The sequence below is a fragment of the Punica granatum genome, chromosome 7, assembly GCF_007655135.1.
Source record: "Punica granatum isolate Tunisia-2019 chromosome 7, ASM765513v2, whole genome shotgun sequence".
NCBI classification, from domain to species: domain Eukaryota; kingdom Viridiplantae; phylum Streptophyta; class Magnoliopsida; order Myrtales; family Lythraceae; genus Punica; species Punica granatum.
This window is the reverse complement of record NC_045133.1, coordinates 10,020,703-10,037,600: the sequence shown is the minus strand read 5'-3', so window position 1 is coordinate 10,037,600 and position 16,898 is coordinate 10,020,703. Positions and strand designations below refer to the sequence as shown.

The following is a 16,898-nucleotide window of genomic DNA, read 5'->3' as shown; positions in this document are numbered from 1 at the left end:
TTTCTGTTATTATATACGTACAAATATAATTACTTTGTAGTCCTTGTGTGAGTTCCGATAGTTTATTTTATTATTAATACCATTATATTTTTGGATAAATTTATAATTTTATTTGGATAATTATTTATTATATAAATATTTTTAGAATTTCTTTTAAGTTATTGATTGATTTTTCCATCAATACTAATTATTGAAGTATTCGTGTCGGTAACTACAAATGCTGTTACAGATGCACTTTTTGCGTTAATTGTTTACCGATGGAATTTTCCGTCGGTGTTAACATCAGGAACATTTCCAATGCGATTTTCTGTTAGGAAAATAAAAAAGCAAAATTCTTGTAGTAGTCGAACTATTTTGATAGATGACATGAAGGTTCAAGATTATTTTGTTAGCTCAAATTCTTTAGGTATACGAAATTGTTGGCCGGGAAAGGCCAAAAGTTATTAGGGACTGAAAATGAGAGTTTACTCTCAATATATATATATTACCAAATAACATGTTGTCTTTAAAAATATAACCAATATTTAGCATGACATTCTAGGAAAAAGATCCACTACGATACATTCGAAATCACAATTCTCTTTGAAGGAATAATTTCAACCATCTAATTACGAAAAACCAATGCTTATCAATACTAAATAAATGCTTGGATGGTTTGGTTTATCAATAACAAAAGCAACAACTGGGTCACTTTTATGTTTATATTTCACTAGCTAATTACATGATATCAAGCTATTTAAAATGCTTAAGCCTTTATCCCAGTAGAGGGAGCTAAATTTTGTTTTAAAGATCAATTAGAGAACTATTGTCCCATTGGGTTGCTTTGATCTGGTTGTTATTTTGTAGAGGAGTATCAAACGTCTCCCACTTCGTCGTGACAATCACGGGCTTTACTCTTGCATTCGATAACTTCAAAACATCGAGAATTTCAACACACTCTTGGATTCTTTTTTCCTGAAAAGAAAGTTAAATAGACATAAGAGAGAATGTTTAAATTGTCATTCAACATAAAATGTTATTGATGGATATCGATAGATGGTAATGCCTGCATTTGTGAAATTATGATAATCAAGCACACATTTCAGCCGGTGTGTAAAAATGTACATTATGACAATCCATATCCATATTTTTCTTTCAACCTCAATGTCTTGCTTCATTTTAATTCATGTGTTTTACCAGTAATATAATTAAACGAATAAATGTTATTTTCCTGAATACTTTTGCTCACGATATGATGTATATAAAGCAAAAATATATATTACTCGTATATGAACTAACTAAAATCTTACAGTATTTCAAAATGATGGATGAATCGTGTAAGATTCAGCAAGTACGTACTTGTATGTTCTTAAGGGAAACAACATCTCCCTCAGCGGAAATGCTATCGAGCTTGATTGCTTGTCTCATGAGCATCTCAGTGAGAGTTGCGATCTGAACTTCGGGAACCTTGTTTCCATTTGCAATTGATTTTTCTATCGAGGAAACCTGAAAATGCACCAAAAAAGTGTACCATGTGGAAATGAAAATTAATATGGTCGCTAGTAAGTCTGAACGAACCAATTTGTGCCCTATTTCATTTGACATATTAAATTCGTATATTGGGTAGAAATGTCAATTGATCCAGTGAAATAAGATGACATATGTATTGAGCACTTAACTAGGTATCCTCCATAATATTTGAGTCCTTAAGCCTATAAATCCTTATCTAATGTTAGTGGCTCAAAAAATCTCCAATTTCATAAAAGTCCTGAGTGTAATTCACATTGAGAGCCGCGCGAAATAAGTTTATGCTCTTAATAGGGTTCTTAATAGATGTTAGGTTTTTATACTCATGCGTGGCATAGAATTTTTAATACAATCATAATTGTATTGATCTAATTCAAACTTTAATTATTTTTAGTTAAATTTCAAATTTTTCATAAAGATTTTTTCTTTTTTCTATAGTATATAATATCTAATATAGTTATATTCAAATATCTTAAGGAATTATGATTAGTTCATATATTACTATGTTAATTCATATAATAATTATCATTTCTCATATTCAATGATCATTTCAAGACATGTAGAATCAAAATAGTAATGTTTATAATCACTTTTAACTTGCATTAATTTTTTGGTAGAATAATAGCCGGGTGTCAACGCGCCGGGGTGGGGGGAACTCGACGCCGGCTACCACCATCTAGATTGGTTAATTTTACTCTATCAGATAGAAGGCGACAAAATTGTCGCGATGTCTGACGTCCCGCCGATAGGAAGTCATGTTGCCCTTGGTGTTGTGCTCCCACCGTCACTCTCCTCCTTTCCTATGATATTTTGTGTCTTTATTTTTTATTTGATTCTTTTTCTAATAATATTTTATTTTCACTTTTCTTTAAAAAGTTAATGGACATACTTTTGAAAAAAGGACGACATAACGTAATAAAAACAAAAGATTATAAATAAAATAATTCTGAAAATATGTGGCTCAAATTTTTAAGGAGTCTTGTTTTTTATTATTTTTAAGAAATAAAATAAAGTACATCTTTTTTTTTCAATATTTTGATTCAAACAGTGTAAACCCGATTTTCATTGGCTCCAATCAAATGGAGTCGACATACCCTCCCTTCTGATTGGATCAATAAAAGCAAGTGGCCCCACTGCAATCGGGGGCCAACTGGATGGTACTAGAAATTCTTAGATCAATGATGACCGACACTTTGCGGCCCCACTTCCCCTACTCCACACATTTTGCCATCCCATCATGTCACTATAACTTGGATAAGTGTTTCTTTCCCACCCTTTTCTTGTCTCTAATAAAACATTAGCTAGGTGGTTTCAATCAATGACTGAGGCTATTTTTTTTTTTGAATTACAAGAAAATTTATGATCCAATAACCAGTAGGAAAAAAAAAAGCCAAATGACGAAAATTTGACATAGAATCTCTTAATTTCAAATCGAAAATAAAAAAATGCATTACATTAATTATTAATTCACATTCATATATATATATATTTATTTATTTATTTATTTACCTGAGATCTTTATTATGTTTTAATAAATTATATGGTGATCTCCATGAAAGGTTCTTAAACAGAGAGGGAAAAACACTCAGTTTAAATGAAATTAAACTATACAGATCTTATTTCAAAAAATATAATTTTTGGAAATAAATTTGTTAATTTTTTGTCGCTAGGAAGAGCTTAGGGCTCTAGCTTTTATGCAAACTAAGAGGCCGATCATATGGCTTCGTTTGTTTTTTTAACAAAATAACTTACTCGATCCAATTCTATTTTATTCTTTATAAATTGAACAACACAATCATTATTTTTTTCTCTAATTTAATAATAAATTCTTTTATATATTTTTTTAATCATTTTTATAATTAATTTTAATAATAAATTATCCATCTACTTTCACATTTATATATACATAATAATTTTTTAATAAATTTCTCATATACTTTCACATCTATATATATATATATATATATATATTCTCATACATCAATATATTTATCAATACTTACAATTATTGTACAAAATCAAGTTGAGTCATTATTTAACTCGAATACCAAACGCAAGCATATAGTTTTATCATTCTATCACCGTTATTAATCTTACAATAATGGTTTTTCCATGTGTGTCAGTAAAATGTGATCGGGAGAGAGCTGACCTGTTCCGTAAGCTGATCCACCTCAACTGAGACGTCGGATACAGCGCGGTGGGCGGACTGGATCTTGGCATTGCGTCGCATCTCTATGAACCGACGCTCTATGCTGGCAGGGTCCTGGACTAGTATCACCTTTGACCGGTCCTTGACCCCACATATGTCTAGGTACTCTCTGTTTTCTCTCTCCCTCCCTCGAAATATTAGCCTCTGCTCCACCGGCTGTAGACCCGTCTCCGCCGCTAGAAGCTTCTTAACCTCCCCTATTGGGTCGATCATATAACCACTTTTTAATCATGATAACCTTTTTGATCGATACTCATGCAAACAAATTATGAATGTCATTGCTGGCACCGAACTCGCCATGAGGAAAAAGACTAGCTTATTAACAACAAAGTGTCACTATATTATAATTATAATACGACATCATGTTGTAGAACTCGAGAAACCGTAAATATTCCCTTCAACTCCAAATAAATGAGAAAGGATGATTCTTTTTTTTTTTGGGAGAATATCGTAAATAATATACATAAATAGCTTATGGTACTATAGCGATAAAGAACAAAAATATAATAATTATAATTATATATCATAAATTCATGTGTTTAATATTAATATTTTCTCACATCAAGTGACGAGCAATATCACTAAAGAATTTTTTATCGTATTATATATATATATATATTTATTGTCAGCAAGGAAATTGGCAACTGATAAAATTCACATGTTTACAGATTTAATGTGGGTATATAATTCCCGAAAGTCGCGTCAAGTACTGGTGGAATTAATTAATCAACAATTCAACCTACCATGTGTTTGGATCTATTTTCCCGGCCAGCATGCAAGCAACATTATGGAAAGAGAACTAGGTACGTACTAACATTTTGTTACAAGACTCTGTGGGCATAATATAATAAAATAAAATTTTCAATAGCTAATAAAGAGATATAAATAATCCTACTAAAAATTAAATCCTAAATTTCATGATTACTAAACGAGAGCATGTGATATTGCACTACACTCTCTTTTGATAAATATATAATTTATTTTTTACAGTAACTAATTAATATTTTTCTAAGTCAAGTGAACAGATAGAATCGCTGATTAATTTCTCTAGGATTATAGAGGAATTTTCCAGTAAAGGATATACTTTATTCTATCACTGGCCACTTGTCACTTTAAAAAGAAAATGAAAAAAAAATATTTTTCATGCGCACATAATGAATTTCGAGACTTATCATGAAAATGTGTATTGTTTCAAAATTCAAATAAAAGTGTGTGTTCTAATTAGTACAAAATAAATAAATAAATATGACTGCAAATTAAGAAAATCGCGTTATTTATAAGGTCTGAAAAACCAAAAGGAAAAACAAAAGCTGTCCAAAGAAAAATTTAATTCTTTTTGTAGTAAAAATTATATCAGACATTATTCTCAAGATTCCAGGAAATTGGATATTTTAGAAAAACCAATGCGTTTTTTTGGACTTCGAATTTATTAAAAAAAACACTTAATTAATCTGATAAAGAAAGCATCTATCATTAGGAGCTCTTCTGACTTTTGTGGACAAATGAGAAGTAAAAATGGAGACCTTGCATGGATCCTGTTTGCTACAGATTTTAACTGATCCCTATATCAAATGCTCATTATACTCGTTAGTCGTGGTATTGAGAGATCGCCAACCACGAAACTGCCGTCCAAGTTAAACAACGTACAATGGAGCACTATCATAAATGTGCATCGGACCTACGACCTAATATCATATTATCTAAAAAAGTTCAAGCTTGCCAGGAAGGTGTTCCAACTTCTGACAGTGTGTATATTAAAGAGCGCAACGTGTTAACATACCGAAAGTGGCCTGTGAGTTCACGGAGATCTCGAGCCTGATTGCGCCATGGGTGACTCTCAGCCGGAGATTCGGGACGGAGACGTCGGTGGACATGCTTCTCTGCTGAACCAGCATTCCTCCGGGCCTCATCTCCCACTCCACCTCCTCGTCTACTCTAGGGCCCGAGGCTACAGCCGACGAAGTGGTGGCGGAGCTGTCCACCATCCGGCCATAAACATCAGGCGCCGACCTCCTCTTCATCATCTTCCAAGAGCTTGTTCTCTTACAATAATGGTGTTTGTTATCCCAATCTGATTGTGATCCTGTTGTCGCGGAGTTGAGAGAAAATATCAGTCATGACATCGAAGAGGAAACTTTGCAGCCGACACAAAGGTAGTAAGAGAAACAGAGTTGGGGTTAATTTTTATATAAATGCATGTGGACAATGTATGTAAAGCGCCAAATGCGGAATGTACATATATATCTATATATATATATATATATATATTTTTTTTATTATTATGAATGTGGCTGCTGGAGGCGATCGATAAAAGAGGAAAGATACAACGAGTTTCACTAATGAAAATAGCCGAATTCCTACTAATATGTACTGATTCAAATGATTCGACGTTTGTTTCGCTTAAATAAGTTCTCGGGTTCGAATTTTTGTGAATACATAAAATCTATGTTAAGAGAGCTTTACCTTTAGTGGGCCGACCCGACTCGATTGAATTAGTCGATGTCCAATTGAACTTCCGGATATCAGGATGCATGCCAAAAAAAAATAGCTTAATCCCTTCTTGGACAGATAAAGGTCAATTTTATATATCCCACCCCAGTATGTTTGTGAAAATTATTTGATACCGTCTCCCGATATGATTTCACACAAATCCGAGGATAAGCGAGCTTTATTACCATCTGAAACTTGGGTGAGCATTGCAATTGCAGTATACTAATAACTTTTTCTTCTAAATGCAATTATCAAAATTAAATAGTTGACCTTTGGCCTTTTCGTCAATTTCATCCACAAACTTTTATATTGGCACCAAAATTTGTCCCCGATCCTTTGCAAAAAATGTTAATAATGTTCCTTCGTTTAAATTCGAAACCTTTTGGTGATGTTCAGTTTATTGCTGAGGAACTTACAGGCATATAAGAGGTAGGATGGCATGGGAGAGCCATAGTAGGGCGATGAGTGTTGCGCCCCGGGGATGAGGGGTTGAAGTTTTGAGCAAATCGACTGAGAGAGAGTTCGAAGGACGACAATGATTGCAATTAAGTGGAAATAAAAAAGAAGGGCAAGGCTGCCTTTTTTTTGAAAAAGATTGAGGATCAAATTGACTAAATCGCTAAAATTGATATCCAACTTGAGACTTGCATAATTGTGCAATTTCATCCAGCAAAAAAAATTGTGCAATTTCATTATAGTCTGTCTGTCTCTCAGACTCTCTCTTTTTTTTTAATGGTAACAGTTTCGAAACTAAACCTATTCTAATCTCTCCTCGAGTTAGTCCATGCATACAATTTACCCAGATTTTATTCATTCATGAGAATTACTTTTCATGATCTCTTAATAAAAAAATCAAAAACTCCAAGAATGGAAATAATCTGCTCTAAGTCAACCGCTTCTTTATAAAGTCTTATGTATAACGTTTGATAGCGAAATTTAATTTAAGAAGATGAAAAGAAAAGTAGTTGAAAAACTGTGCGGGAGAATTTGAAAAAAAAGATTAAAAATAATTATTATGTTATTAAATTGAAGAAAAAAGAGTTGAAATTGAGGAAAAATATTGAACAATTGAGAGAATTTAATATTAAAAAATAATTATAATAATAAATAAGAAAATATATGATAAAGAATTTGAAGAAATAAAATAAAAAGTAATTATTATATTGTTAAATTGAGGAAAAAATGAAGTTAAGTTAAGTAAAATCAAATTCTATTACCAAACATAGCAACAGATGAGATTTTACTGCTTTGTTTGGTTTGTTAATGTGATTTTAAAATCACACTTTAACTTAATTCTATTAATAACAAAACAAACTAACACATATAAAGTCAAATAGTGGATCTCATTTATATCACTTTTTTTTTACAATAAAATAAAATAACTCATACAAAGTCAAAATGTGAGCTCCATACATAACCATTTATATAACTCTTTTTCAAAATTAAAATCTGATTTTAAAATATTACTTACAAATCTAACGCACCATACATTCTTAAGAATTTCATTTGGAATCAGTCCAACTAGGCCATATATGTAGAGCTTTAAATATTCAACAAAAATTACTGCGGTTGTCCTAAAAAAAGGAAAATATCTATCTATGTTATCTTACTCCTTTGGCATTTTAACTAAAATTTCGAGAAAATTCTGTGATAATTTACCACTCGTTTGGTAAATCAAATATTTTAACTCTACTCCACTCTACTCTACTTATCATTAATTTAACAACACAATTATTATATTTCTCTTTCTCTTTTATTTTTTTAACTATTCAATTCAATTTTTAATACTAAATTCTCTTAACTATTCATTACTTTTTTGACAATTTAACAACACAATCATTACTTTCTGTCAACTATTCATTACTTTTTCACATTTTTTTTCATAATTCAACACTTTTTCTTATAATTTAACAACACAATCATTACAAATTAATTAAAATCAAAACTCAACTCTACGGACTCTAAAATCAAACACAACTTTAATAATTTATTTGGGTTGGAGGAATTCTGAGATAGAAGGAGGAAGTAATTTGAGGAGTGAAATTTACTTTTTCGATGTGCACCCTAGTATTCGAAAGTATTGATGATCATGACTAATTTAGTTCTAGTTTGATTGGTCTATTAAAAAATAAAAACTTTTTAGCGCTGATTTTTTCTATTCACAATACTTGATCCGATAACTTATTTAAGGAGAATAAACATTGAAGTATTTGAACTAATTCTGGTAAGTGGAGAATAACTTTTATTTATCCAAAGTCCTTGGTTCAAATGGGAAAACTTTATTTTTTTTTTACTGTAATTTATGATACAAGGGCTTTTCTTATACTGGACCAAAAGATCCCAGATCCTAATGGAGAGACTCTGTCCTCCCTATCTCCAAATAAGTAAATGATCAAAATCACTCTCCAATTAAATAAAATTATCGTAAATTTAGAAGAGTTACGTTTCATTTGATCATACCACTTCATTCAGTAGCTCTTTCGAACTTTAGACTATAAAGGGCCGTTTGGATTCAGAGTTAAAGTTACTTTGATTTTGATTTTGATTGTGGAAAAAGACAAATGAGATGTGATTATAAATTTGATTTAGAAAACGTGTGTTTTTGTTGTGTAGTGTGTTGAGTTAAAGTTAAAGTTAAAATTTTTGAATTGGGAAATGTGTATTTTTGTTGTGTAGTATGTTGAGTTAAAGTTAAAATTAAAGTTAAAATCAAGTAACCCTCAATCCAAACGGGGCAAATATTCTTGTTACCTGAGAGCTTATACGGTCGATTCAACTAACTGTTTGGTCGTTGAATCTACTCAAGTAATACGAGATCCAAACAGATTATTAGGTCCATTATATCACAAGTAATGCTGGTGTCAAACTGAAATAAAATGTTTTATTATGTCAAAAAAATGTGTGGGGAGGAGATGTTGAACCAATGGCAGAGACGCCACTTGGGGTTGGCGTGTCTGGTTTGTTTGTCGTGACAGCTAAGAATGGAGCATAGATTGCCGACAGACCAAGGAAGCATCCGAGGGAAAGCTAGAAAAGAAGAAAGGCCAGGTGGGTCCTACCCCTTTTTTGAATTATTTGGGTGTGCATGTTTTTTTTAAAAATTTTCAATTCAATCCAATTCCACTCCACTTATTTTCATTACAATTATTACTTTCTTTTCATTTTTAAATTTTTTTTAACCATTTAATTTAATTTTTAATATTAAATTCTCTCAACTATTTATTACTTTTTCACAATTCAACCACACAATTATTACTTTCCCTCAATTATTTATTACTTTTTCACTCTTTTTTTTTTCATAATTCAACAATACAATCATTACAAACTAATTAAAACCAAAACTAAACTAAACTCAACTCTAAATCCAAACACATTCTTAAAATCTGAGACATGGATATGTTTGACCGATGGCCTGAGTAACTAGTGAGTTGTGATCAGGTGCTCCTGTTGCCACTGCATTATGGCGTCTGATTGGTCATCACTTCAGTGGGATGACAGTGGGTTTTATAAACTGATAGGATTAATAACACACAAAAAAATACAAATATTTCATATTTTAATAATTTTATCACAATTTTTTTCTTTACCTAAAAATACACAAATTTTCGATTTGATAATAATTTTAGCATGTTAACAAATTTTCTGTTAATTTAGACGAAAATTGCTGACATGTAGGTTGACTGAGACTCACCATATTTTTTAATAATAAAATTATTTCAAAAAATAAAAAAAGAAATTAAATAAGAAAAAATATCAATGAGGAGGAGAGGTTGCCGGTGGTGGGGGCCTCATCGCTGGCCTTCATGGTCGCCGGTTACCCCAATTAGGTGGTGATGGCCGGAATTAAGGCCCCCACCCTTCAGAATCGAGAGAACCCCCAAATTATGGATTCGCTTGATTCCGATGGATTGGGACACGACCCCGGTTACCACACCTCGATTGGGGTTGCCAGTGACCACAGAGGGCGTCAACGACCCCAATTGGGGGTGGTAGCCGGGGTCATGGCCCAACCCGTCGGAATCGGGAGAATCCGTATTTTGGGGGTTCTCCCATTCCGAGGGATGAGGGCCTCCATTCCAGCTACCATCCTCCGATTGAGGTCACCGGTGCCATCTGTGATCGCTGGCAACCTCAATTGGGGGGTGACCGGCGACGAGGCCCTCATCGCTTTTCCTCCCTGATTTTGCTTTGTTTTTCTTTTATAGTTTTTTTATTTTCTGAAATAATTTTATTATTAATGGTGGGTCCCACTTGACTTACACGTTAGCAATTTTCGTCCAAATTAGCGAAAAAAATTTGACGTCATACTAGAATTGTTATCAAATCAAAAGTTTATGTATTTTTAAGTTAATGAAAAAAGTTCGCGCTAGAATTATTAAAATGTAAAAAGTTTGTGTTTTTTTTGTTATTAACCCAAACAGATATCCCATCTCAAATCCGGAAAAGATTATTAAAGGGTTTGACCCGTTGAGTCGTGATATCCCGTCTCAAATTTTATAAACGGATATCCTAATAAATTTTATGAACTTTTACGTTGTGGTTTATTATTCTCGAACATATTATGCATTTAAAAGTGTTGTAAGTTTGTTTTTCTTGAACATACTATGAATTTATGTAAATGTTGTGGTTTATTCTTCGTTGATAATTACTCTCATTGTAGAGATATTTTATATTTGAGTACTTCTTTTTTTACATTAGACTATTTTGTATAAATAAGATATTGTGATAAATCGCTAGAAACCCTTTTTGTCAAACATATTAACTGGTGAAAAACAAGTTCTCAATGGATACACGTTAAATTAGCGGAAATAATTCAAAACTTTTTCCTTTATAAAAATTTCTTAATGGATTTGATAATGACTTTTATTAGCGAATACGTGTATAGTATGGACATAATTGTCCCAAATTCTCCCCGCGCCATCCCTAATCCTTGGGCGAGGGTTGTTTTTTTATCGACATCCAAGGGCAATATAATATATGCGAGTATTAAGAGGGTAATTAGACATATTTTTTTGGATAAATTGCATTGGTGGTCCAAAAGGTTTTACAAATGTTACAATATGGTACAAATAGTTTTTTTGCTACTTGATGGTACAAAATGTTTCAAAGTTATTTCGGTATAGTACGAACCGTCATTTCGCCATTGACGCTGTCAAGTCGACGCTGACGTGGTTCACTACATGTCAGGTCCTTTCTGCACATGGTCGAAACAGTAACCTATCTCTCTCTCTCCCCTTCCCCTCTTTCCTCTTTCCCCTATATCTCTTGTCTCTCTCATCTCTCTCTCCCCTCTTTCTCCTCTCTCTGTCTCTCGTCTCTCTCTTTACTGAGAGTAAGAAACAAGAAGACCCAATAGAACCAAACAAAAATTAACAGCGGAGATGGAGATCGAGAGATAGCTTCGGCGAATCAAGATCTCTTCTTCTTCGACTCATTCAATCTCTCACGAGGAAAAAAGAAAGGATTGAAACTGATATAATGCACATTTATACTATTGAATGCATCTCGTAGCTTTTTTTCTGGAAAGGGAAGAAAAGATTATAAACAAACTACAACAGTAGATTACGCAAAGACCGGGGAAGAAGATGACTGTTATCTGTTTTTGGTGGAACGTTACATGATGGTTCAAACTCTTTTGAAATTATAACTTAATAGTACAAAATGTTTTAGAGATGTTACATAATGGTACAAAATGTTTTACAGATGTTACAGCTGACACGTTTACTATTTCGCTGCCCATGTCAGAAAGGAAATGAGATACCTTAGAGGAGATCGAACAGAAACAGGGCGAGGGAAGGGAGGAGCAGGACGAGGGAACATAGGAGCTTACGGAGGTGTTTGAAGCGGCTGAGGTGGTGAGGAAGAAGGCGGGAAAGAGAGCTGGCCGAAATTGACATTTCTTGAAGGAATTGAAGGGCTCGACTGGGTCCTAAACCCACCGTACAACATTGCCTTCCCCCTTTCTCGTTCTTCTGTCTCGGAGCTCCTCCTCTACTCAAACATCGGCATGAGGATTGGCAAGAAGAAGACGGAGAAGGAGGGGAGATAGAGACAAGAGAGAGAGAAAGAGAGGTTACTGTTTCGGCCACGTCAGAAAGAAGCTGACACGTAGTGAGCCACGTCAACGTCAGCTTGACGGTGTCAATAACGAGATGACAGTTTGTACTATTTTGTAACAACTTTGAAACATTTTGTACCGTCAAGTAGCAAAAAAACTGTTTGTACCATATTATAACATTTGTAAAAATTTTGGACCACCAATACAATTTGCCCATTTTTAAAAGAGGATGTAGCATTTTTGAAAGCGAAAAGCTCAAGTAAAGAAATAGTCATGTGGGCCCTTTTTTTTGTAAGTGATGACATAAGTGAGTTCATTTCTTCATAAAGAGAATTTAAAAACTAATACAATGAAAGAGAAAACCTAAATAACTAATAAAAGGGCATGTAAAGTCTCACAAAGTATCGAACTTGCGACCTTTAAGTCAATAGACGGGGGCGTGTGTCACTGTGCTACACCCTCATTTGATTAAGTGGGTTCCCTTTCGATTGATGCGATCTTGGCTTACAAGATAAGTCAATCTTGTTCATTGGTAGAGTTTCCTTAGCTCCACCTTTGATAACAGAACATGTAACTGCCGTTGGCCGTTGAATTGGATCATCATATATGGCCTTTAAATTGTTTCATAATATTTTTGGCACACATAACGTAGTAAAGAAACACACACCTTTACTTGAAATCAAGAATATGGCGTGTTTGATTTTAGAGTTAAGTAGAGTTGAGTTTTGATTTTAATTGTGTTGTAATGATTGTGTTGTTGAATTATGAGAAAAAGTGTAAAAAAAATAATGAATAGTTGAGAAAAAGTAATGATTGTGTTGTTGAATTGTGAAAAAAGTAATGAATAGTTGAGAGAATTTAATATTAAAAATTGAATTGAATAATTAAAAATTAAATAAAAAGAAAAAAGTAATAATTGTATTGTTGATTTTTGTTGTTTAGTGAGTAAAATTAAAATTAAAATTAAAATTTTAAAAACATAATTGTAAAACTAAACGGATAGATTTGACTATCATTAATTGATCAGAGTTTTCTACACACACATATTCCCTTTGTGTTTTCATTTGGATTGGATTTAGATGGATTCGTTCCACTTTCTTCGTCAAAATAATTTCTCGAAAGTGTATTGTTATTTTACTTTGCAGATGTACCAAACGGCGACATAAATTTTTTTCTTTTGGGTAACCAAGAAATAAATATTTTCTTTTGCTTATTCAAATCCTAGACTCCCAAGTTATGAGCAGTTTAAATTGATAGTTCAATAGTTTTATACAAGAATTTTTTTTTAATAACATCATTTACTTGAATGTCACACCTTATTATGCGTATAGGATTGGATAAAAGGGTCTGCAATCAAATAATGAGAGGAAGCTTCAACAAGCCATAAGTAATGAGAGGCAGGTCTATTGCTTGAATTCGTGATTATATATGTCACTTTCAGGACGGTAATTACTTAAAGTACTCAATTAACTGTTTTTAACTTCCTTGTTTGGGAAAGGAACAGTACAACAACTAAGTTAGGTAATGAAATTGACCGACAAGAGCCCGATAACAACGATCGACAAAGCAATATATCCAAACGAAGAAGGCGAACACCGACAAAACAGAGGCTATAGATTCACCGTGAATGCAGAGGACATAATTGATTTGAAGCAAATGAGGTTACGGTCTATAAATGTATATTATCTTAAGTTCAAACACGAACAATGTAAACAAAGAAAATGGTAAATTTCACTGTACAACACGATATTTTGAAAATTTTCACCACATAACACATACTTTATTAATTTCATTAAATTGCATGATATTTTAAAATTTTTTCATGACATAGCACGACGCCAATTTTCCGTCAATTCCTTAAAAGGAAAGCCAACGTAACCGACATTGTGAGCTCACCCTTGCACATCTGGACCTTTTGTGGGCCCCATTGGCTTCTCCTCATGATATAAAAACGTAATGAAATTCATATTATACATGCTTCATTGTGAAAATATGTTACATTTGGTAATGGAGTAGAGTTTGATTTAATTTAATGTAGTTTGATTTCAAGTGATGAAAATAAAAGTAGTTTTCAAAATTTATTAAAAAAATGAAGAAAAAGATACAAAAAATTGATGATTGTGTTGCTGAGTTGAGGAAAAAATAGTGAATAATTAGAAAAATTTAGTATTAAAAATTAATTGTAATAATATATAAGAAAAAGTAAGTGAGAGAATTTATTATTAAATTGAAGAAAAAAATAAAAAAAAGTAATAATTGTGTTGTTGAATTGATAAAAAAATAAAATAAAGTTAAGTGAAGTGAAGTTAAATCATACTCCACTGCCAAACAAGCCAAAGTTTCGTGCTATACCCACAATAAGGTGGGCTAAAAACATCAGCCACGTTGGCTCTCCGTGAGGGAATAGACGGAAAATTGATGCCACACTATGCCATGAAAAAATTTCAAAATATTGTGCAATTTTATGAAATTAATAAGGTAAGTGCTATGTGATAACTTTTTTTAAAATATTGTGTTGCACGGTAAAATTAACTCCAAAAAAAATTTAACAAAATTTATGTCTTTTGATTGAGCCATTTTGTGTCAGTCGTCCCCCAAAGTTTGGAGGGAGGGAGAAACAAAAAAGACCTGTAAATTGGAGCAATGATATTATACGATATCGTAAAATCTTCACTTTGCAGATCTGTACAATAAAGGGGCAAAAGTCGATGGATAAGAAAATAAAACATAAACTCAATTGCCCTAATTTGTTAAACTAAATTAAAGCAAATAATAGAGAGATTTTTTTTTTCTAGAAAATAATGAGAATTCATTCCCTATCGAAATCATCCCCTATTGAAAAAGGGCACAGGACAAAACGCGAAAGAAATAGAGAATTACAAAAGTTGGAAAAGCAATCAGAGGGATCCTCCTTGGCAAATTACATAGGAATAATAGGTGCAAAAACACCAAGCTAATAATAGAGAGATGGAGTTTAGATTGGACTCTGATTAAATATAGGACTTGGTACTTCTTCCCTTTCATCGGCCCATGAGTCTACTTATAACTATTAAAAAAATAGAGAAACGAATATTAACTATAAATATTTAAAATGGTATGTTTCATTGTGAACCCAAATTCCCCAAAAACTTCAGGGCCGTCGTCAGTCGAGGGCCCGGTTCTCGTGCCAATCTGCTCCAAACTTTGATAAAGTAAAACATTTCTTTCAATATGTATTTCAATATTCAAATGACAAACTAACTCGCAAGAACAATATCGTCTTTTTATTTGTTATTTTTTAAAAACAATTAGCGATTAAAATGATGGGCATTTTTCCGCGTCAGCGTACACGTCGGATTCGCGTCTAACAGGTCAACCCTAGGGGACCGAGGGACTAATTTGTGTGGGATTTGGAGACAGCAAGACCAATTTCTTTAGGTGACATCATTGGGGGACTAATTTTACAAGTAGCGTATCTTTCGGGTACCAGATGGGCTATGCGGGCTTGAATTTGGGCAAAACGGGCTTCAGGATGGACCTGGGCCCACTAAGCCCGGCTAGTGAACCATGCTTTTGGTCAAAGTTCCATTCCATGGATTGCGGAGCCTGATGGGCTTGGCCCAGCCCGAAAGATTTACTACTAGCACAGAACTGTGTCCGGTCAAATGGCATTATTGGTCCTTAAGCTTTTGCCTCCCTTCTTTGACTTCAATTATGCTTAAAAGGTTCTCAAATTTCATTTATGTCCTTTATCTTTCCAATCTGTCCAATCTCTCTCTCTCTCTTTTCCATCAATAGAGTCCATAAATTTTTCATGATTTTCCCATTCTTCGAGAACCTACTTGCATGCACACACTTGAATTTTAATTTGTCATAGCTATAATATCACAATGAAAGTAGTGTACGTGGTTTTTTCTCGACGCAGTGCCGGGCTCTGCACTAGCAAGGCACAAAATTAAGAAGCCCAATATTGATGGAACATACATGCTCTTTGTGATGGTCAAAGATCTCCACCAATACATCTAACGTTCTAATTTATTCAAGCACCTAATTGTGTTCATGGAACATTCTTGATTCTTTTTGCCCTTCTATATTTACAATTTTTTTTCTATTACAAAAGAGGTTCGTGAGTTTAATACAATAAAAGATAAATCTTAATAGCTTATAAAGGGGTATAGATGATCTCACCAGGAGTATCGAACGTGGAACATTTTAATAATCATGTGAGAGTGTGCACCATTGCACATATCTACAAGTTTTTTTCTCCTAAAAAGTTAATTTCCTTTTTTTATTTTTATAGAAAACCAGCAGTGTAGGTTATAGTCAAACCAGCTAATCTGACGGGGAAAACAATGCAATCATTCACTGAATTGTTATATCCGGGTCGACAGAATTTTGCAATTATGGAGTGAGCAACAAGGAATTTGCACCTTGAGTTCTTACAAATTCAACTTTGCTCTCAAAAGTTCAAATTCTTGTCAAGCTCTTCAATCAACACCCAAGACCATTGAAAATTTTCTCCAAAAGTAAAACCCACCCGTGTGAGGCTGATTTTATCTTTCTTCTAAAATGGTTCGAAGATTTACATGGTGGTCTAGACATGGGCAATACAGGAACTACAGCATGGAATTATGGTCATTTTCGCCTCGTAATACT

The 16,898-nt window shown here is 33.1% G+C and overlaps 1 protein-coding gene across 1 annotated transcript; it reads right to left on the bottom strand.

Annotated features, from left to right (window-relative positions):
- Window positions 1–563: 563 nt before the first annotated feature.
- LOC116214978 (BAG family molecular chaperone regulator 2-like) lies at window positions 564–5,923 on the bottom strand. The gene is made up of 4 exons (XM_031550519.1): window positions 5,496–5,923; window positions 3,656–3,912; window positions 1,339–1,485; window positions 564–954 (listed from the first exon to the last, which is right to left on the bottom strand). Exons 1-4 carry the CDS (start codon window positions 5,737–5,739, stop codon window positions 784–786), a joined length of 819 nt encoding a protein of 272 aa, XP_031406379.1. The 5' UTR covers window positions 5,740–5,923; the 3' UTR covers window positions 564–783.
- Window positions 5,924–16,898: the final 10,975 nt, after the last annotated feature.